This window comes from Myotis brandtii, unplaced genomic scaffold (assembly GCF_000412655.1).
Source record: "Myotis brandtii unplaced genomic scaffold, ASM41265v1 scaffold32, whole genome shotgun sequence".
NCBI lineage: Eukaryota > Metazoa > Chordata > Mammalia > Chiroptera > Vespertilionidae > Myotis > Myotis brandtii.
Window position 1 is genome coordinate 7,470,049 of NW_005362269.1, and position 24,313 is coordinate 7,494,361.

General features: G+C 42.5%; 1 protein-coding gene across 3 annotated transcripts in view; it reads right to left on the reverse strand.

Annotated features, from left to right (window-relative positions):
* Window positions 1–24,313, reverse strand: part of EBF1 (early B-cell factor 1) — a 391,732-nt gene that overhangs the window by 106,897 nt on the left and 260,522 nt on the right. For 2 of the 3 annotated variants that reach the window (XM_005870546.2, XM_014543163.1), the window contains exon 8: window positions 22,525–22,666. In XM_005870546.2, coding sequence (XP_005870608.1) covers window positions 22,525–22,666 — 142 coding nt within the window. The remainder of the gene's footprint in view (window positions 1–22,524; window positions 22,667–24,313) is intronic. The other variant, XM_005870547.2, reaches the window with a different exon arrangement.

The window sequence follows — 24,313 nt, forward strand, 5'->3', positions numbered from 1 at the left end:
CATTGGAGCATCAGGCTCTTTATTAGCAAGGTGAATTTATAAGCGGGAATCGCCCCTCCACCTCCAATAGAAATGATCTATTTCACACAGAGAGAGCAAGGGCCAGGAGAGCCATGTTTACCACGGGGTTTATGGGTGGCCTTGGGAATAAGGGTTAATTGAGCTCAGAGGTGCCTGCCCATTGAGGTGAATTAGTGGTGTGCACGGCAATCAGCAGGGTCCTGGGGCTGCTCTTACTTTCGCCTCTGAAATCTCTTTGTGCTGTGATCAATACCTCACTTGTTTGGGGGAGCTGTAGAGGTGATCTGGGTTCAGCATTTATCATCTTTTATCCCCCAAACCAGGCTTTCACAACAGTTGGTGTCCCGTTAAGGGACCTCACTAGAGAGCCATTGTTGTGCTTTTATTCCCCATTCCTGTATTCAAGTTCGCTGGGGAAACAACACTGGATCAGTTGCTAAAATGCACAAATTTAGAAATGTTCTAATCCCATTCTAAATCTCAAGGTGAAATCCCACAAACGCGAGTATAAGGTTCTTTCCCATTTCCATTGTGTGTGGCTTTGAAAAGGATGTAGACTCTCCTTCTCCGGCATTTTATTAACCAGAACTCTCCATGGATGAGCATTTCCACAGAGCGGGTCACTGGTGCTTACAGCGGAGACGATGTCCGCACCAGCCCGCATGGCTTCTGAATAAAGCCAGAAAGATGCAATTATATTAGGTGGATTTTAACATTCCGTGTTATAGGGTTGGGATACAGGGAAGAGCACCAGCTGTTTAAATTACACATCTACCCCTTAGAGCGAGCTTGAAGTAGTCATTTACCCTCCCCTCTCTAAGCCGTGGTTGCCCCGTGGGTACCCACCTTGTAGACTTCTGGCAAAATGAAGCATGTGCCCACTTGTGTTTTGTGCCTGGTAGATAGTCCCCTAGATGCTAGCAAATAATTATTGTCATTATCATCAGCTCCCCATTAACCAGAGTTTATTTATTTACTAGAATGCCCTGTAGTCTCATCACTGAGAAAATGTAGTTTATTGGAAAACTTTCCTAGGAACTTCCAATCCAGTGACTTGCTAAGTAGCCAGCTCCATCCACGGAGGCGGTGGAGTTGGCATCCACCCCTCCAAAGTAGAATGTTTTCTTAAGGCTCTCATTTGCCTGGAATGAATATTCATGGCAATCTTTTCAGAGATGAGGAATTGACTTTAATTTTATTGTCCCATGCTCTTGAGACTTGGCAGAAAAGGTTGCAAAACCCATGAGCTCAGTTCATTTCTTCGGGACAGTTGTAGCCCCATAAAGTCTCAGGCCTTTCTTCCTCGTATCTACTTGATTTGGGCGAAGTTGTGCTTGGGAGAAACCTGTTCAGAGACAATGGGGACACAATGTATCCCCACTTGGACTCAGCACACAGATTGCTGGGTCTTTTGAGTGAAATGACTTTTCTGGCTGCACACAGCTCAGTGCAACACCTGTGTTCTCTGACCCTGGCAACTGGCAGCTACTGGCCAGGAAGGAAGACTGGGTGTTCGCCCTAGGAGAAGACTGGCCCTCCTTATTTTCACCCTGTACAGGAGGCAAATCTATTCGGGGTCTACCCACCCTCTTTCTGATGCCTTAGAAACCAGTAGCAGTTATGATGCCTGACCTGAACCCTAGCGCCACCCTGCGAGAACTTCACTTGCAGAATCCTAATTGCCCCGCAGATTCCTGGGCAGATACTAGACCAGGGGTGGGCAAACTTTTTGACTCGAGGGCCACAATGGGTTCTTAAACTGGACCGGAGGGCCGGAACAAAAGCATGGATGGAGTGTTTGTGTGAACTAATATAAATTCAAAGTAAACATCATTACATAAAAGGGTACGGTCTTTTTTTTTTTTTTTAGTTTTATTCATTTCAAATGGGCCGGATCCGGCCCGCGGGCCGTAGTTTGCCCAAGGCTGTACTAGACCGAAAGACTGGATAGTTTCCTGACTTGAGGGGTAGCAATCTTTGTAACTCTTACTCTCTTGCTTTGAGTTACCAGATTTATTTCTGCCTTCCTTTTTATTTTTAAGTAGTTGGCTTATGCAGTTAAGCATTTTATTGTTTATTAAGGTTTTAATTTTGTTTTGTTTTGTTATTGGTCTGTATTTACTATTCCATCCACTAGCATATCTAGATATTACTTGGCAAAGAATCATATATTATACATGCAAAAGAGCCTGTGTGTGTGTGTGTGTGTGTGTGTGTGTGTGTGTGTGTGTGTGATGTGTTTGTCATTTTCAAGAGAAATGTAACCCATGATATAGAGATTTCTCAACTCCAGATGCAATTAAATCTATTAAATATTAAATGAGGAGATCAAGAATTTCAAGTGTTTTTCATCCTTTATTCCAAAGTGACTTCACTTGGCAAGAAAGCCCTTTGCTTTGACAGCATTAATGGTTCTCACATAAAAAGAGAAAAGGGAAAAGTCCTGGTCACAAGATGGAAACACATATCCAACACTCATCCATATCAAGGCAGGGTTAACCTGGTAGGGAGAGCTAGCACCATGTGTATCTAAACTTAGCACCATGGGTAATTCCAAACTATGCCATTGCTAAACAAAGACCAAGCCCAAGTTGTATCTGCCTCCTGATTATTTTGTAGCTTTCCTATTCTATTCCAAATTAGCACAATTCCTCAACAGTCAGTGGACATGGCATTCGAGGAAGGGAAAAACAAATCTTGGTGTAACAGTTGTAATCTGAACATGCCAGGGCAAGCGCTTTTGTGTTTCTAAGTTTGTCCACCTGAGATCCACACCTGTGCAGGTTCACTACACGCCGTTACTTAGCAGTGAGAAATCTTTACATTTTGATGCACCTATAACTTCTAAATTGCACTTGTAAGACCTGTTGAAGGCTTATTGATTTAATGACATGCAACACAGCATTGTTTCATAATATGCAAAACAATGTTTGTTAAAAACACTTTGGAAGCTTAGAATTTTATAGCTCAAGGGCGTGAGAATGTACTGTTCTCTGCGTCATGTTTGATCTGCCACATACAAAATTGAAATGCACAAAATATTAATCCTAGAGCAGCTAATAACATATATTACCATCAGCCTTCCTTATTTCTTCTCTCTCTCTCTCTCTCTCGTTCTATGATTGTCAGCCACACCATTGCAAAGTAATGGGGAAAAATTATCATGGAGGGTTAGATAACCCTAAAAATGAATTATTCATGGGTCCAATTGTGATATTCATTGCAACAATAGTAAATTCACTTGCCTCTGATTATACAATAAGTAAATAACTCTTTTCTTCCTGGCAAGAACAACTTTCATGCACAAATTTATTTTTATCCCAATTCTCCTGATTATCCTGTTGTAAGAAAAGTTCTAGACATCAAAGCCAAGGAAGAAAGGGAAGTGAAAATAACTTTCCAAAAATGAACACCCAATCTTATCCTATATAATAAAAGCCTAATATGCAAATCAACCGAATGGTGGAATGACCAGTCGCTGTGATGCACACTGACCACCAGGGGGCAGACACTCAACCGATTGGGGGAAGCTCCTGTGTTGAATGTCAGCCCCTCAAGAGGAAGGCGACCAGCGGTGGCAATTGGAGGGCAGGGCTGGTCAGAGGGCGGCACCAGGCCGCCAGCCAAGGTGGGTGCCAGCGGGGCCTCCCGATCGCCCCACCCACCAGTCGTCCCTGACTGCAGGCCAGGCCTAGGGACCCTACCCTATATATTGGGAACAGTCTCTTAGATTTAAAAATTAAAACTCTAACACTGAAAAAACAGGATGATGCAGCGATGACTTGCATGGACTATGGCTTGCACATTTTGTGGTCAGCCCTGATTCTGACACTTATAACTGTGTGACAAAGCCAATTACTTAACTTCTCTCTGCTTCAGTTTTTCCACCCATAAGATGGGGAAAATGGTACAACTGCCTCAGAAGGATCATGTTATGTACTACTTTTTATAATCGGGACTAAAAAATGTAGCTGCCCATACAATAGCAACATGCCTTTCACTTGTATGAAAAGTATGGTCACTGGTGCATGCAGCGTCCCAGATTGCGAGAAGGTGCAGACCGGGCTGAGGGACCCCCCTGCCCCCAGGCCTGAATTTCATGCACCGGACCTCTAGTATTGTAAAGAGGAAACAATTTTCAGGTTTAAAAAAAAAAAAGTCACTGCTTCGTCAAGGAATAGTCAGGTCTTGATTCACAAGCCATCATCCTGGGCCTGGAAAATCATAAAGGCAAATACAAACAAGTCTAGTGGAAAATGTGTGACGTTAATCTTGGCTGGAGTCATATTTTTAACAGGCCTTGAATGTTTGTGCCGGATTACCCAGATGGTCATACAGGAATCGGCCTGATAGGATTAAACCTTTATGCCGAACTCTGCTCCATCTGTTCGCCAAGGTTTCTCTCCCCTTATCTGAATATGAATTTTTAGCCTTCTTGGGTCTTGGAGCTGAACATAAATTCAGCATTAAAAAAAAGACACATGCAGAAAATTTAACATTTAGTTAGTTAGTCTCCGTTGAGATAACCTTGGTCTTTTTTCTAGAACACATTTTTGGTGAAGAATTTTCCTCAGAAGGAATTTAAAAGTATGCAGAATCTACTTTTGTTGTTGTTGCTGTTAGAGGGCTTTGTCTTTCTCTCCTATTGAATCCTGGGGCTCATTCACGTCTCTGTCATCAGAGAGGTTTGCATGGATGTTTGCCCATGGAGATGGGAAAGGAAGAAGGGGCCTCCTCTCTGCAGAATCCAACTGTAAGAATAGATGATATATAACTCTGACCAGATGAATGATCCAAGTAGAATATCCTCATGTGTGTTTTGTTCTCTTTTCTTCCCATCACAAGAGGATTGGTATTAGTCATCATGTGACAAAATTAAGCTTCAATAGCAGTTTCTATCGTTTTCATTAGGTTTTCTGTGTTTTTAGGGAGTCCTTTCTTTGGAGGGAGGGGTGTAATTCAGAGCTTCATCTTGAATGAAACAGGCTAATGTTAGCTTTACCCTCCTGTGCATAAATCCCTAGAAATCATGATATTATTTATCAGCTAGACAAGTTGGTTTGGGGCAAGTTTCAGGACAGAGGCTACTAAGTTTCCAATAGGCCGAAGTCTGGTAGATGGTTCTGGGGTTTCCAAACCTGTGACAAAGGAAGGAAGGGAGGGTTCTGACTGCTGGGCTCAGCAAAGCAGGTCAGTGTCAGAAACTTTTGGGCAAACAACATGCAAATAAGTAAGTTGCATGAAAGAGGGATCTTTGAGAATCCTACTTTGTAGCTGGTATATGGCAATGTGATCATTCGATGTGATCAATGTGTGCTTGTGGTGGAAACCGCAGAGACGGCAGGCAGCCCACGGAGCCCTGGCTCTAGGAATATCGGATCCCTCTAGCAGTCAGCAGGCCTCCATTGCCTTTCCACAGTCCCCTTGGCAGCACTGGCTCTGGGATCTATGCTCTCATGAATGACAGGGTCAATCAAGCGTTTTTATTGGTAGGAATGGACAGTCAACATCTTGAAAACACATAGCCTTGGCTCCTTAAATCAACAAGAATTATAGTTGGATAATAAGGGGAGGTTTCCTTTCTGAAAGGAGGTGATGTTGTGTAACAAAGCCCACTAGAAAGTAATCTCTTGTAAAATGAACATGCCCCCACACACAGCCCCAGTGTCTATTCTCCACATTTTATTCTAAACAAGGATGCCTGACTGGATGTTCAATCCCATTACTTACATCTGCTTTGCCCAATACAGTAGCCACTTGCCACATGTGGCTATTAAAATCTAATTTTCAATTAATTAAACTTTTTAAAAAAGAAACTATTTTTTTAGTCATACTAGCCACATTTTAAGTGGCTAATAGCTACATGCGACTTGTGACTATCATGTTGGACAGAAAAGAGACAGAACATTTCATCATTACTGGAAGTTCTATTGGACAGTGCTAACCTAAAGATCAAGTTTAAATACCTGTGCCCATAATTGATAAAGAATAATCAGAGCTACCATTTATGGATGCCTTCCATATGCCAGGAGCTTTGCTAGGAATAATTACTCTCTAATACCACCACCAATGATCACAAAATCAAATGCTCATAGGGCCAGACAGAAAGGAAAGTAACTAAAATTAGCTAGGGGCAACACCATGGGAGAGGTGGGGACTGTGGCTAACTGTAGAGTATATGCCCCACCTAAAAGGGACACAACTCCTCTGTTTGATCTAATTGTTGTCATTTGAAAATGTGATTCCAGCACTACCAGATCTTCTGAATACAAACATAATCTGCAAATCCAGAATTTTATATAAAATTTCATTACTTTTCATTGTAAAGCAACAAATATATGATTTCTTTAAGCACCATACAAATTAAACTTAAACATACCTCAGCCCTGGATTCAGTCCATGATCTGACTCACCCATGTGCAACTTCTATAAATCCATGCAGGGCCAAGAACCATCGTTTAGTTATTAATTTCTGCAACTACATAACTAATACTGCCACTGACTCATCAAACAATAAACACAAACCACAACCACGGTCAGTTCTACTTCTGATTGTTCGAGGCCTCTCCCAGAACCATACAGCAGTCCCCGCTAGCCTTCCTCTGCCCTGCAGGAGATTTTCTGTGAGCAGTTTGGGAGACAAGATCCCTGCTCCTGAAGGATTTCTATTGTCATCATGCAAGACAACATAGATAGTGACTTTTTAAGGAAACTGGGTGTTGAATGTGAACAGCATCTCGAAATCAACCTTGTCCAACCTTTAGCAATGCATGACTCCTGCTTTGTGCTTTTCTGAAAAGCAATGCTTATATTTCTCTCCACGACCGAGGCTGCCACTGCTAATGTAGTTGAGTGAACTTTTATTCTGGAGAGCCTTATCATCCTGAGCCAGTTTCCTCTCCTCCCTGACACATTCAGTGACGCTGCACTCCAGTGTTTGTTAGAGCACAGATGTTTCCGTGGTGATGATCAGTGACGTCACCAGCACCGGAATATGTATCATCAAATTTATCCAGACAGAGCTGCAAAGAAGAGTGGGAATTCCACTTCCATTTGAACTTCATGAGGATTGACTCAGCTTTCTCAGCAATTACTCCGTGGGGTCTGGGCTATTCAACCTGAATGCCAAAGAGCAAACACTCACACTTGCCTGTTTGTGATTCATTTTACTATTGGATTTAATTATGCGAAAAGTTCCCTCTACGTATCAAAACCCAGATTAATCTTCCTCCCTCAGATGCCAGCTTTCAAAATGTTCCTGCCCTGACCAAAAGCTTTCTGGTGTTTCCCATTAGCCTACACATCAAGTCCACCTCATGAGTCTGGCCAGTTCTCCCTTCCAACCTCATTCCTCAGCTCTCCTCAGTTGCAGGCAGGACTAGGCAGCAGTTAAGGCCACTAGCTCTGGATTCAGGAGGCCTCAGCTTGCTGTCCAGCTTCCTCACTTAGCAAATTACTCGGGCAAGTTACTTTCCTTAAGCCTCCATTTCTACCACTTTAATTGGAAGTAATAATTATGAGAGAAGCCACCTCATGAGGTGGTTGTGAGGTTTACATGAGTTAATCTGCATGTACAGAGTGTGCAATGAATAAAAACGTGAGAGAGAAGAAGACCAGAAGTTGCAGGAGAAGGAGGAGGAAGACAGGGAAGAAGAAAATGAAGAACTCAATGACAGGCTCTCCATATTCACTGTCTTCAAACATACTTTGCACATCCCTACCATTTCTTTTTCAGGAAGGTTATACCACTCACTTCCACCCAGATAGTATTTGCCAAGAAGACTGGTCTTCTGTGTGAGGCTATTTCTTTCCATCTCCGTCTACACTAGCCCTTCAGGGAACTTTTTCATGTCTTTCCCATTCATCTGCCACTTACTGCACTTTTCCTTAAACTTTTATCTTGATATATGTATGTGTGTATGTGTGTAGCTGGGCATGTATGTATTATGTAAATCAACCCTACTGTCAATCAACCCTATGCATCCCTTGCAGGCAGGGACCTCATTCATTCACAAACTGGATAGACAGCTCTCTGCACTTAATCAATACCTGACAATTAACTTGCATGTTAAGTTTTCAAAGGGCTTGTTCATACATTATCTCAATTATTCTTAATATCAACCCTGAGTTGTAGGTAAGCAGATGTTATTCTAAATTTCTACTTTACAAATGAGGTAAGTGATCTCAGACACTCATTTGAACTTGAGACTTTGAGAATCCACATTGGTTGACAAAGTCAAATATTTAAAACACCCAAACTACCCTTAAACTGTGGTATTTATTTAAAATTTCTGCTCAGTTTGGCTAAAATATTCACTGTAATCATATAAACACAGCCAACGTCCCATAAAATCTTAGTTGTGCAATTCCTTATTCCCAAGATAGAGGGTGGATATTTATTAACTTTACAGAATATTACTTCTCTGTTTCCAAGTAAAGTTATTTTCCCCTTAAGACTCAGCCCCATGTATGAATTATAGTAAAATCTCTCTCTACCTTCTTCTATTTCCACGTTCAAAATATGGCATCCTCATATAATGCCGCAGGTGCCAATTTAAACACAGGAGCATTGAAAACACCGCCAGACTTCCAGGCTGAGAAGCTTTTCTATTGTTACAAGTTGGGCTGCTAAATACACAGAGTTTGAACATCTAATACCAGTGATAGCAGCACTATAAGAACTTACATTTTTAAAGCATAGGGTAGTTCCCCTTAACTTTCATTCTCAATCTGGACATTTTCCACCTCAGTTGTGTTCATTATATAATTTTGCACATATACAACATAATAAAAGTTTACTGATTAAATAGGTTATCACAAAACAGTACCTTAGTAACATTTTCCCCAACCGTTTTCTTTCTAAAATTTTATTTTCAACATTAATAGTTGGATTCCACAGGCTTTAGCTAACCAAATCAAGAAGAGTTTCTAGGATTTTGCCAAAGTTGAAAGGTAGAGGAATCTGAGGTACAACTTTATAGATTTGTTGCATGTAATAGTTACTGGAAGAACACAGCTGGTTTGATGATTCAGCCAGATTTTAGCAAAGAATGACAAAAATTCTCTTTTCTCCTCTACAAAAAAATGATAAAATACATTGGAACTGCTGAGGCACATGCCCCTCACCCATCACCCCACACATAATGTCCCTAAAAGCATCTACTTCAGGCCCAGCACATAGTAGGTGCTCATATTATTGGCTTTCCAACTGTGCTCAAAAGAGAAGTAGACAAAGAATAAGGAATTAAATAAAGTTCACCATTTGTACCAACCACATTAATTTTAAACAGTCTTTTAAATAACATCTAAAGTCTACTGCTATTTGTATGTATTTTATATATACTCTTCTCTTGAAACTTTTATTACTTTGCCCCAAAGTTGATGAAAGAAACCCATGTGGCCCTGGCTGGTTTGATCAGTGGTTAGAGTGCTGGCCTGTGGACTGAAGGGTCATGGGTTCAATTCCAGTCAAGGACATGTACCTAGGTTGCAGGCTCCATCCCCAGCCCTGGTCTGAGTGCATGTGGAAAGCAACCAGTGATGTGTCTCTCTCACTTCGATGTCTCTCTCTGTGTGTCTGCCCTCCCTTCCATTCTCTCTAAAAAATCAATGGAAAAAAAATATTCTTGGGTGAGGATTAAAAGAAAGAAAGTTATGTGTTGAGACCAGGCCCCAAACCTGGCATTGCCTGTGCCTCGATTGCCCATGTTTTCCTGCTGCACATCTCCCCAGAACTACAGGTGATGAATGTGGGTTTGAACGACTGATGTCCAGTTGATTACAACTGTCTACTAAATAAGCCAGCAACATGGGAGCATATGTTCGCATATACAATATTGGTTAATTTCACAGGTTGGGATAAAAATATATTAGTACTTGGGTTCTGCTTTCATGCTTAGTAGTCAGATAAGTATTTGGCCAATTCAGATCTATTTCTATGCTCTGTGGGCTGGAGAGTGTTACTTTTGTGTTTTACTTTTCCTTCTCTGGTTACCATCTGGTTTCCCAGGTCTGTTAGCCTCTGTTATGACTGAGCATACGTTTAAGCAGGATTTTAATTACTAGGTCATCTCCCCGCCAACTTTCCAGAGGTAGGCTGGCAGAAAAATCCTACAATCCATGCCTCAGACTTTCTCTTGCTCCTCTCCAGGTAAATCTCTTTTTTTCTTTTCTTTCTGAGGATGCTAAAGTCATGCTGATGGCATCATATTCATCTGATAAGGATGATGATCACCTAATTTCTATAAAGTTTCATTTCTGTCCACTGAGTATTTCAAGTTGCAGGGCTGGCACAGGGAGGCTGAGATGGGATGCCCGATAGCGTGACGTGATACCAGGATTTTTTATCTTAACCCAGAAAAGCACCTTCCCATATATCACTGCATATGCCAACCAGTGTTCCCTGGGGATTGAGCACAGATCTGGCTTTTCAATTTGCCTTTGAGTAACGTCGTCAATTTGCTTCCATTGAAGCAGGAGTTATATTACGTGATCAAATAGCAGAATTTCTCTCCACCTCTGAAGTACTAGTATAACATGAGGTGATTAGCATTGACTTAACAGTGGAAAAGAACAGTGGTGATGACCGCCTTGTGTCAGCTACCTGGAGGTCCAATGCTACAGGTGCAAAACCGAACTCTTCTAGGAGCCACAACCAGCTCTTTGAAGGATGGCCTCCGTTTCCCTCATTGCTGAATGGAGAAAATAGTAGTGCCCTCCTATGGTGGTTGAGAGCATTAAAAGAGATGATACCAAGTGCTTAGCACTGAACCTGATAATAATACATGCTCAAAGCCTGCTCTTATAAGAGCAGAATTATCTTCACTGCAAATACTGGTCTAAAGCTAGCATTTTCCTGGGCAAAGAGTTCTGTTAGCCTGTGATGAAGAAAATACATGGAATCATATCTCCAAGTAAAAGAGAAACCAACCTAGGAGAAATTTCCAAATTTGTTTTCTCAGAAATGGATCTCAGACCCAGCACACCTTCCCAAACAGCCCTTCCACAAGCTTCTGATATTTTGTCCCCACATGGAATTTTGGACATGCTTTCCCCTCCACCTAGAAAGTTCTTTCCTCTTTGCTTGATGGAATGGCATTCATTTTTATTTTAAATTTTAAAAGTGTCCCTGGTTCTTCAGACTTGGCCGAGTCCCCCTATTGAAAGCTCTCTTAGCAGTCTATATTTCTCCTTATCATGCTTACCATCATTACACTTTACATAATTCTGTGTGCAATTATTTGCTTAATATCAACACACAGATACGCACACCCACGACTATATGCCTCGTAATGTCAACAGCTATCCCTGCCTGTTCACCTCTGCATCCCTATTCTCTAATATAGCAGGCAGCCAATAAATATATGTTAAATAGATGAATGACTGAATGGGTGAATAAGCACATGAACAAAAGAAGAATGATCAGAATTGGTAAGATACTGAGGAACCAAACAGAGTAGCTTAAACGTTGAGAAGTCTTCCGGTGGTTATTAACAATTGTCCCTACACCCTCACTGTGCTTCCTCGGTGGATAAGCAACTGACTCTGTGGAATCCAGTTTCCTAGGCTGACCTGGCCCTCACTCCAGCTGCAGACACTCCATTCTCTTGGGGGTTAAAATTAGCACCAGTACGCTCCCCCTACAGTAGGCTCTCATCATGCAAGGGCCCAGGTGGATCTTGCTGACAGATGTTAAGGTTAGAAGGAAGGGTAGCAGCCAGATGAGAAAACAGAGCCACCCCCTTCCGGAGGTACCAGCGCTTCCTGTCTTTAGGCCTGGCTGGTTCCTGCCTGCCCCACCCCTCCCCCATGCATCAGTTTCAACACAGTTGCTGCTCTTTCTGTCATTTGAACTCAAATCCTATCTCGGAAATTGATGGGCGATCCTGCCCCTGACAACACAATGTCAGCTCTGCTCAGTGTCCAGCTGGTTCCATGTATATTACCATAATGCACCGCCTGGGTGGACTCGGCTGAGTCTGTCCTTGACTCAAATCCTCCCTTTCTACACTAATTTCTCCTCTTCAACATGCAGACACTACTTGTTTAAAAATACAGCGTTAACAGCTTGGGAGACGTTTGGGGTTTTCGTGTTTTAATCCCTACCGGAGGATGTTTTCCATTGACTTGCGGCCCGCAGGCCACATGCCTTGTTTATTTGGCCCATGTTAGCCTTTGAATTTGACATGTTTGTTTTACAGAGAGAGCAAGGGAGAGGGAGAGAGAGAAACATCAATGTGAAAGAGAAACATCAATCAGGTGTCTCTTGCAAGCACCCCTATCGGGGATCGAACCCGAGACCTGGGTATGTGCCCTGACCAGAACTGAACCCACCCTTTAGGACATGGGACAATGCTCTACCTACTGAGAACACCAGCCAGAGTGGGAGACATTTTGATTTTTAAAATCCTACTCGGACATTAAGTCTGTTCTAATGATAAACTGAGCTAAAAATATTATTTTTAAATAGCAATATTTGACTTTAAAAAATTTTTCCCCAGGGTCCTATTTCCTGGTAACTGTAAAGAATTACTACTTCCCCACCCTGAACAACTCTAAAACTGTTTCCCATACTTCAGTCCTGGCTTTGCTGCTGCACCTCAGTACCACTTACATTATGACTTATTATTTAGTTGCAATTCTGTTTATATTGACTTACTTTCTCTTTAAATTCAGTCTTGCCCTAAGCAGTAATAGCTGTGAGACTTTAAAATGCTTTGGTGATTTTTGTTTTTTGATTTTTTTTTTGCATTCAAATAGATAAATACTTGTATATATTTTTAATTTTTAAAAAACATTTTCCCCCATCTCACATACTGCATGGGAAACCTAGTCTAAAGTTCACTGCTGAACATTGAGTGGATTGAACACTATACCATCTCAGTTGAAGAAATTCAGAGAAAAGAACGTCAGATTATAGCTACCTAAGGCATACGTGGCTGTGTAAGCCACACTTTGTGGCTTTTCCAGGCCTCCTGGAACCCACTGTGAACCTCTTGCAGAAATGCCCATGGTGGAGGGAAGTTGGCCTTAGATCTGTCCTGTGGAATGACCATGACCTTGGGGGCCATTCATCAAGGCAGTCTGTATGGCACCCCCAGAGATAGACCTCTCACAGAATCATCAGGGTTCAAACAACAGATCATCATAGCTTAAAGGGCTCTACCAAGGCTGCACCCCTTTAATAGATGAGGAAACTGAGACCCAAAGAAATCAAAGTACATACTCAAGGTCATGAGCAAGGTAGTGGCAGTGCTCTGTTCTTATTTATTTCTGCATGTATAACTGAAAATGTTCAGTCAAATATGATTCAAACCCACTCCTGGCCACACTGCCCCTAAAGATATTATCTTCAGAATGTGTGTGGCAGCACAGAGAAACTTTCATTGGCATATTCGCCTCATCTGAATCCTCTAAAATTCTGAGGGAAGGCACTCAGGCAAATAAGTAGAATGAGGCCCTTGGTTTAGAACAATCAATTATGCAAATAATCAAAACTGGAATTATGATGTTTTTGTAATCAACTGTAAGATTAAAAAATTAGCCTTTAAAAAAGTCTGCAATTGCCCAACAGGTGTAGCTCAGTGGTTGCATGTCGATCTATGAACCAGGAGGTCATGGTTCAATTCCCAGTAGGGGGTGTGCAGGAGGCAGCCCATCAATGATTCTCTCTCATCATTGATATTTTTATCTCTCTCTCCCTCTCCCTGTCTGAAATAAATCAATACATATATATTTTAAAAAAAATAAAAATAAAAAGTCTGCCATTTTCTGTCCAAAATGTAAGCAGAAAGTACTGCTCTTCTCCCCCACATCATCCCCCACATACTTATTAAAGTAAGTTAGGTGTGGCTCATCCATTTATTAGATCACACAAAATATCAAATACTGGAAGTTTCCCACAGTTGATGGGTCTGTCGAGAAATTTATATAAGGAAACAGCCTTCCAGAATCCGTATCAGTTTCCCGTGTTATTTGGAGCGTGAGGCTTAGTAACCCTTCAGTACCTTAACAAGGATACGGTTAGTATCCTAACACCTAACTCACAATCTCACAGTTTTTTTGTGATCTCCTTTTTCTCGGGCTTGCATACATGCCAGAGAGCCCATATGGTCAACATATGATTTCTGCAGAGATGAGTTAGAAGATCCTTGCAAATAAATAAAATATTACCAGCCCCCTTGTTAACTTGCCAGCCCCAAAGACAACATGCCAGTCATCAAATAAAATCAGCATTTTCTTTATTTGACTAGCACAATGTGGTATAGCCACAGGAAAAACAGGTTATTGAAGGAAAATGAACTATAAGGTAAACATAAACATACACAGCATGCCCATCAAAATATAAAAAGACATGCTCTGGGCTAACTTTTGAAAGGTCTATTTAAGATACCAGCATAAATTGCCTTCCTTGTATTGGAAAAAAAGGAACGTGAGAGATGAGATGAAAAGAATTTAAGCATAATGTTCAGAGCAAGTGGTAGGGGTTCCCTGGGTTTGACCCCACATCTACAGCTTATGTGCTGTGCATCTCTGGGCAAGTTGCCTAAATGCTCTTTAGCCTCAGTTTCTTCATCTTACAGTGGGGTGTCTATAGCACCTATGTGCCAGCATGATAAGGGCTCAATGAGCGTGTATTGTCGTTATTCTTGATACTTCTACTATTTCACAGAGCTATACAGTTAGGTAGATCTGTGGTCCTGGCCCAGGTCCATGTCTGATTAGTTTTGTGGCTTTGGATAAGTTACCAACCCTCTCTAAAGCCCAGTTTTCTCATCTGTAAAATGGGGATAGTAATTATTATGGGTCCTTATATTTGTAAGGATTTGATAAGATTATAAAAATAAAATCATCACCACAGTGCTGGCACATAGTAAATGTTCCATAAATGTTAGTTGATATTAGTCCAAAAATAACAATAATAGCAATAATAATACATATTGCTACCTGGCCTGATCATCATTAAGCCAGACAGCAAAGTCTGAGCACTGTTTCTCCTTTGTCACCAATGCTGTTGGTGGTGTCATATTCAAACAAGGATAACGTGGACCACCTGCTTCGCAGTGACCTGTGGCTCATGCACTCTTTAATCTGCCTGACACTGAGAGCTTGCTGGCTACCAAGTTCCCAGTGTTGGGATTTCTGGCGTTACCTGCTTTATGGATTACTCAGGGGACACACTGAAAGTCAGTCTTCACTTAGATTCTTGTTCATTATCTTGACTTCTTGCCGAGTCCTTTCCATCGTGAGGGAAGACAAAAGACATGTTCCCCACCGCTCAAAGCAAAAGGCCTGATTTGATGCTTGAAAATCTGGGGCCGTCATGCTCTGCTTTGTGACACATCTGGATATTCTTAACCTTAATGTGCTGTTCTTGCATCTGTCTTGCTTTCTCAAGTAGGAAAATCAATTGATAAGATGTAATATGCCACCCTTGGTAACAAAAATTGCTGCTCTATTTTTCTACTTAACTTTGGACCCTGCACCAAAATGCTCTTGCCAAAGGGGGCCTGGCTGGAGTTCTCACTGAAACTCTAAGTGTAAAGCTCTGGGTCCCTCATCCTCTGCCTGTGTGATCTGAAGGTGTGTTTCTGTCAGGAGGCTGGAGAGATTTTACAGACAACCTTCTATGATCCTTGGAATCCCAGAGGTCCCTGCAAGCCTAGGCCAACCTGGATTGCACAGGCATCAGGGGTGGACCCCCAGTTCTCCAACATCCTGTGTAACCAAATGACCTTTTAGTTGTGCAACCCCTGAAATTCATACTTGCCAGCCAGCACACCATGACAAGTGCAGAGAGCACTAAACGGCTTTTGACAGAAAGTAGCTATGTGAGCCTGAGCTGGTTGCATCCCCTCTCTGGGTCTCTAGGAGATCTGTTGTATGGCCTCCATACTTGAATGGCTCTTCCCTCAGCATGCGCTGTGACTCAGCCATTGACCATGGTGGGAGAGGAGAGAAATTTGGGAGGGTGCATTTCTCTTTGTTGTTTGGTTTATTTCCACTCATCCCATTTTAATTTTGGGATCAGACAAGTAATTTACATTTCCTAGGTCAAATAATAGCAAGCCTTAAAAAAAAAAGGTCTCTACAAGTTCAAAAAGAAGTCAATAGGTAAACTCTTTCTAAGCTAATTATAAAAACAAAACAGTGAATTCATAAGCCAAAACCATCTAGAAAAAGAACCCTCAAATGTTTGACTTTCTTCCTATTTTGAACACATGCACTGTTGACGGAATGAGAAGTGATCAGGGGGACGGCTTCAAGGCACAGCCAACTCCCTGGTGAGCTTCCAGAGGCTGGCAGGGAAGGCAAAGTTATAAGCAACTCAGAGCAATCTTGCCCTGGGCTCTCATGGCACAGAAGCAGTTCATGTAATTACAACTGAGTTCATCAAAGCCCTGCTTGGTTGGTGCCTCCCCCCACCCACCCCCCGCCCCACCATCACCACCATTTCACAACTTCCACAACCAGGGCCTGAGCATCCCAGGCCTGCGTGACCTGGCCCTCGGCAGCCAGCCCAGCCTCCTCTCCTGCCATCCCTGGAGCAACAGGAGCCATCCCTGTCTCTTTTGGTGCCTTGAACTCACTTAAGCAAAACAGCCTTTGTATATGCTGTTCTCTCTGCCTGGAAATTTGTTTCTGTCCCCTTTGCCTGGTGAAGACTTCTTCATCTCTTAGGTTTGGACATAAATGTGATTTCCTCATAGAAAGGATTCCCTGACACCTCACTCTTCCTCACTCCTCTTGTGGGCCCTCTTTTATGCACAACTTTAAGGAGTTAGTTAGAAGTTTTGCTTAATGTCTTTCTTCTCTATTTACATCATAAATTCCGTGGAGACAGGGACTGTATCTGCCTTGGGCTACTGTACCTAGCTTAGTGTCTGGCATGTAGTGGATGCTTAGTGTGAATGAATGGGTGAAGGAATGATTTGAAGTTCACTGTTGCTGACACCTTATTCTTTGGCTAAAGATCCAAAGGAAGGGCTAACCTAGAAATAACCAGGGGATTTCTCTGTTCTCCTGAAGTCCTGTCTCTCCAAAGGCATCTCCTGAAATAGGTATCAGACTAGGAAAGGTATGTGTCAATGCTTCCGTTCAGAACACCCCAAAAATGGGCAGGCTAAACGGAGGTCTAAAGATGACCCAACCCAGGTCTTTATTGGAAACGTACAAAACTGAGGCCACGGAAGCAAAGTGGGCTTCCCAGAGTCACCCAGCTAGTTAATGGCAGAGTCAGGACCAGAATCCAGCTCTCCAGTCAGACAGGTGGATGCTACTTCTAATAGACCCAACTGAGATTCACTGGCTCCTTCTTAGGGCCTCGTTACACAGAGGGGAGAAGAGGAGGCCACTCCATTCTGTTGGAAGCTCTATGCTGTCTCCCAAGGAGTAATCCCCAGGCCTGACCCATCTTTCTCCATGTCCATAAAACAACAAATTTAAGTGCAGCTGGGCACCAGGAGGCAATGGGACTGGATACCCAGGGGCAAGCAACGGAAGCAAACAGTGCTGCTGTCTGGAGCAAAAGGATTAAAGAAGGTCAAATGCTAAAGAGCAAGAATAACACCATGTTGTCAGGGACAGCTGGGAGGGGACACTGCAGTGGAAAGGTCAGAGCTAACTGGTGGTGGGGCAAATGGGATTCTATTTCTCTAACGCCATAACCATAGCAAGGAGAAGGCCCAGTGATTGTGTCACCACTCTCTTCTACAAGTACTTTTCGTTTGACCAAACCCCACTTTTGTTTTGATTCTGTTTATTTTGGGATCCTGGCACAAGCATACTTCACATCTCAATCTGTATAATTACTTTGAAGGGAAATTCAATTCATTCGTATCTGATGCCCACAAAAGCTAAATGTTCATCGTTTTCCATTTTTAAAAAGTAGGGGTGTTTTAAAGCATCTGTATTTGAGCCAAGAAACCAAGTAGGGCCTCAGGTCAGAACTCATGAACATTAAAATGTTCATCTTCTAAAAACTCTTGATTAATCACAGTTCTACTTGTTTTTCAAATAAATATGAAGATTGTACAAATACACAACAATAATAAATATCCCTAAATCTGAAGAACAGCTGACTGGGGCCTTAACCCCAGTCTGAGACAGGGCATGGCTCCCTGCCTGCTCAGACTTCCCCAGTGATCAGGAAGGTCCTCCAATAAATAGCCCATAAAGGGGGGAGAGTGGAGGGAAGAAAAAAAGGAGGAAGTGAGAAAAACACATGCACATCAAAATTTTTAAGTCCCCTAAAAAAATGAGCATTTAAACTGCTTGTCAGACGGCTTCCTGACAAAGCCACCAGAGTGTCTTCACTGGCATTTGCATAAACGCTGCCGGTGAGTTCACCACAGCTGCGAGCGCTAATGGTACATAAAGCAATTTAGTCACTTCTCCCGGCACCAATGTCAGGATGATGAGCACCAGCTCTTTGCCTTGTTGCATATTAGATCATTAGGTAATAAAGTGTTAGCTTGTGCAAGCTCACAGGGGCCCTGCACTATAGCTTTGTGAGGGCACCGCATTTTGCCCTGGGGGTGGAAAGTATAAAGAAACTAATGTCACAATTGGCCTTAAACCCAAGTAAACACAACCTGAAAGTCAGGAGAACAAGGGCAATATCAATACTCGCCAAGCCCTTTGAAGATCCCCAGTGCACAATCCCAGGAATTTGCCCAAGTGAGGGGAAGACAGGGCAGGCACACAAGCCGGAGCTGTACACAACTGTGGTGGCAACAATTCAGTGTCTTTGGCCCTATGCCTGCACTTTTTCAAAAATCAGAACTCTAAGAGCAGTTACATCCTGAGGCTGCCTGTCTCCCCAAGCATACCTCTCCCATAAAGCTATTGCTTAAGGAGGAAACCTCACTACCTAAACTCTCCCACAAATACCCAGCAAAGAACATCTCAGTATTTATGAATGAGGAAAAAGAGGGTGAGAGCAGTTACCAACAGCTTCAGTAAACAGGGATTCAGTCACCCTCTGTGGATCACACAAGATTCCAGGAAATAAATTTGCCTTTGTCAATTCTTTTACTTGAAATACAGGGACAGTTATGTGAGCACAAGGGTTGTGAGTGTGTGGGTCACACAGGGAGACTGCATGAGTGTGAAGCATGGTCTCTATTTCTCTCATTCACAGAAAGATTTGAGCCACGAAAGGGAACTTTCCTCCAACTGTCTGACATGCAGGATATAAATAGAGATGTGCCACAGCTCAAAATAAGTCAGGCTACCTGTAAACGAGATGGTGAAAAGCCCAGAATGAGGGAAAACGAAGGCTCCTACATGTCACCTAAGAGGCGAAAATACTGGTTGTCTCACTGTACAGTAGCTGCTGAAGGTGGGGGTGTGAGAGTGGAGGGGCCAAGGAGGGGGGCGTGGTTCTGTAAGTCTTAAAAAGGGCAATTTCAAATAGGATTTTTCAATGGCCAGATAAAGTATTACCATACCCCAAATCAACATGAGTTAGCATCATAGGTCCACACCCACACACCACCAATGAAAGAGCCCGTAGTCACCCTTTGCTGAGTAGATATTTATGTAGCTATCAACTTGAAGTGTCCACATGAGTGGGTGGTTATGTGTGGTTGGTTGATTAATTCTACAAAGAAGCAGATTTCCAGGGCACTGTTGTTACTAAGAACCTTAAGGAACTGTCTACCCTTTGAATCTTCTGGAGAGAAGTGAAGTAAGGCTTTGGAGAGCGGGAGGCCCCCTAGCTGAAGGAGGTAAGACATACCCACATCTCCAACGATGATTAACCATTAATAAATAGTGAAATGTCATCATTTTCTTGAATCATATGCTAATAATAACACAGCCAGTTGTGGACTGGTAAACTGAAGCAGAGAAATAAAATGTCTTTAAAACATAAAATAGCCCTGGCCGGGTGGCTCAGTTGGTTGAAGCGTCGTCCCATACACCAAAAGGTTGCGGGTTTGAGTCCCAGTCAGGGTACATATCTAGATTGCAGATTCCATCCCTAGTCAGGGTGCGAATGGAAGGCGACCCACTGATGTTTCTCTCACATCGATGTTTCTCTTTCTCTCACTCCCTCCCTTCCTTTCACTCTAAAAATCAATAAAAACATATCCTCAGGTGAGGATTTTAAAAATTAAAAACTTAGAATAATACAATATCACCACTAAAATATTAATGTGTATGCCTAGAAATAAAAATATTTGAGCTGGGAGGAAGCATAGAGACTCCAAATCGTTAGCCCATGGCTATATTCCTCCTAGGTGACTTTTACCCCCACTTCTCTCTCCAGGGTTTAAAATTTTGTAATTAGTTACCAACAATTAAAAATTAGGAGTCTTGCCAAAATGGAACATCTAGCCCCAATAGGCGTTCACTCCCCTTGGTGACAACTGCCTGGGGCTGGGGCGGTGGAGCATGTCTCTTGTTCCGCAGTCTCCACCCAGCCCACTTCCCCTGTGTATGTGACCTGCCCCCAGCCAAGGTACACATTACATCCCCCGCCCTGAAGATCATCACCTTTGTTTTGCTAAGAAGGAAACTAAGGATCCCAAAAGGTAAGGTGACTTGTCCAAGGTCACACCAAGGGCAGAGGTGAAACTACAAATTTAATTTAGGTTCCCTGACGCCAATTATCAGACTCTTTCCAACACATCATGATGCAAAATAATGTTCCTGACCTCCACACCAAGAGGCGTCCTTTCTATCTGGTTGTTTTCTGCTGTTTGTGTTGGTTTCTTTGGTGGAGGGACGATTGGCCTGGCATCCTGAGCTGTCTCCCCAGCTTCCCAAGGGCCGGAATGGGAGCTGAGTGAGGTCTGTACTTGGAGCACACTTTGAAACTGTGAACCCATGACTGGCACATTTCAAAGTGACAGTCAAGTGTGTCCCAGACAGGACAGTAACTGATCAGTCACAGTCACAGACAAGATTTCAGCTTTTAAGCCAGAGCTCTCCAAATTGTGCCCACTAGTATTTACTTATCTTTTCCTCCTTCCTTTTACCTAAACATCTCCAGTCATACAATGTCTTAAGTGACTCCAAAGGTATTAAGAAGGCAATAATACTGTAAAGTGAGGATCAGAATAATTTTAAGTACAGAAATGGAACTGTGAATGTAATCATGAGCAAGTGTTTCAAATGGCCTCCTGCAAAAAGTAATATCCATCCATCTCAGCACTAATGAAACCATAAAGTAACAGCTTTTGAAAGATGATGGTTTACCTTAAGAAGACTGTAAAACTGGATGTAGTGAAGAATCCCTTCTAAAAGTGTTACATCTGGCTAATTAATAAAAAGCACAGTTTGTGTCTTCCATAAGCACAGGCAAATAAAATCAGGCAAAGGATGATGATAGTGGTGTGTTCATTCAAGTGGGATGCTGGCAGGAAAGGGAGTTTCTACCTTGTGGACTACATCATGGACTGCTCACGCCCATGCAAGAGTCAGGCCATCAGTGTTAATTTGTATGGTAGATCTAGCAAGCTGGAAAGTGAAGTCGGGAAATGAGTTAAGAGTTTAATTTGAGGAGATGGCAAAAATCTAGCATGGTGATTGGTATCCAGTAGACTCAACTCAGTCACTGTTTCTTGGATGGATGGATGGATGGATGGATGGATGGAAGGAAGAAAGATGGGTGTATTGACGGATGGATGAATGGAGGGATGGGTGGATGGATGAATGGACAGGTGGATGATAGACAAATGAATGGATGGACAGAGAGATGGACGGAATGAGAAGATGAATGGATAGATGTTGCATTGATAATGGATAGATGGACAGATGGAAGTATGGATGATACATTACATATGCATGTAGTGCTGAAACATTCACACATATACTCAGTTGGGCCATGGTTCTTTTGAGTGGCATTCACTTTTCTTCATTTAAATTTTTATCTGGTTTCCTCCAGTTCACTTGAAGGCACAACTGATTAGCCATAAATTCAAGACAAATGTGATTTCTCCCCACCACAGGCTACGTACAGAAAGTAGGCTCTGCCATGTGGTGATGAGGGAAGGGGTCTGCACAGGGCATGGGAGAAACACTTAGTTCAGGCTGCATATTCAGATAGTGCCTCCAACACAGCCTTTGGATTTTATCTCCAAATGCAGTTAACTATGTATTCACAGAGATACACCATCAGTATTGCAAGGAGGATGGAGTTCATTGTACAACCAAGTCAACTGTAAGCTCAAAATGTGTCATGATTTTTGTGATCCTGCTTTGGCTTCTATTTGTCAGTCAAGTGGAAGCTTAAAATAAAGCAACAATCCAGGTCTCCTTCTGTCTCAACAAAAAGGAAAGATACATCAACCAATTTCCAGGGTAGAAAACTGTGCAATAGGCAAGGACAAGACTCAAAGATATCTTCCTGTCTTTAACTACTCAGCATCCACATTCTTCAACAGGACATTGGAAATTTGAAAAGGGGTAGAAAATGTGGTGGAGTTGGAAGAAAGAAACCAAAATAAATTCACAGTTAAAGGTAACAATGCCAACCAATGAAAATGATTCGCCTACCATGTTCCAGATAAGAGGGCGTACCTTCCGAGGGGTCAAGCCTCCGAGCCCTCCGCCCATGCTTGGAGTTATTGTGGACAAACATGTTATCAGAGACTGCCAGGACATGGCCATCCACATTGACTGTCGTAGACACCACGACCTGGAGACAGAAGAGAGAGATGAATGAACATTTTAATATAAAAGCACGGAGGGTAATAAACTCAAGTTAAATAAATAACAGCTGGGAGCTGAAGAAAATTGCATCGCGATTTCACATAATAACTGGTGCTTATGCTGTACAACTCTAACAAGAGGAGCTATTGATGAGTGGGTCTTTGGCATGGAACGCTTTTGATGCAGTTTTAAGTAAAATTGCACAGTTTATAGTTATACAGCAGAAGGTACACTGTTAACCATAATTTTAACAAGAGGATCTTTATTAGCATATTTTTTTACACAAGGGTGGTTGTGTTTCACCTAAATTACCCTTCAGTTTAGACACTGAAGCAGATATCACAGTTGATCATGCAAATAAAAAATCTTTTGAATCTTTAAAATATCCCCCTCTTCCTCCTCCTTCCCCTGTGTCAGGGTTAAGAAGATAGAGAAAAGAAAAAGAGAGGTTTTAGGGAGAGCTGGGATGCAGCTTGCTCTCCTGACTGTCTTTTTAGGGGATTCTTGTACTTGTTAACTGGACCAAAGCCCCCCTTGCCACCATCTCCACCATCACCACTACTCCCCGCCCCAAAAAAAAAAATTTCTGTTCAAGAAGGGTCTTAGGTCTGTGTTTCAAAGATCCCTCTGTACAAATGGTGGCATAGGTCCAGGGTACAATTCACATACCCTGGCCACCTTATAAACTGATTCTGAACTCAGTTTGTCGGAAAGGTGTTTTCTCAGAGAATTTTGACTAAAACAATGAGAAGAAATGACCTACACTTCTCCTTATATTAAATGGGGAAGAGGATTAAAACTGAAACCCACAGAGATATGTTTATTCATGCGACCTCTTACAACCAAATATAATAATTGTCTGTAATTGCAGCTTCAGCTCCCACCTCGTGCTCTGACATGGGAAACAGCAATCAGCTGGCTCCCATTTAATCCACCTATTATGTTGACTAATTAACTTTGCTCGACAGTTTATTTCTTCCTCCATTATCAGCCCCTGTCAGCCGCAAGCACCCTGCAGCATAGGGGGGACCTCAGGCTCTTTGATTGATCACCGATAGATTGACATGCAGATTAATTTAATTAGAATCACCTCACTTGAGAAATGAAAGACAATGGCAAGAGGGCTAATAGATCTGCTCTCATAATGAGGCGAGCCTCCAGAGCCAAGCTGAGGATTTCTGATTTATTTTGCTCAATTCCCCAGTTGCTTAGAAAGACTCGAGCTTTAATTGTTCTTGGTTTTGAGAGGCATTAGCTTCTGAAGAGGTGAAATGCTTTACAAGAATTGGCACGCACCAAGGCCCCCTTTCCTGGGGAAGCCTTTGCTCTGAGTTGGCCAAAGTGGGCACTGCATTCTAGTCTTGGGCAACAGGGCAGTTTCGTCACCTGATTTGGGCAGAGGGGAAAGTGCTGGGCCTTGGCCTGTGCCTGCAAATTGTCGGCCCTGCCTGACAAAGTGACCCCCTGTGTGGACCCCTACACCCATCAATGCCCATCAAACTTAAAAGTTCCCCTGCTCCTCACTTTGACCTAAAAGCCTCCTGGCAAAATATGGCGAGTTTCCTTCCCGCCCTGCCTCAAAGGTGGCAACGAACTGTGGGCTGTGCACACACTGCTTCCATAGAATCATGGG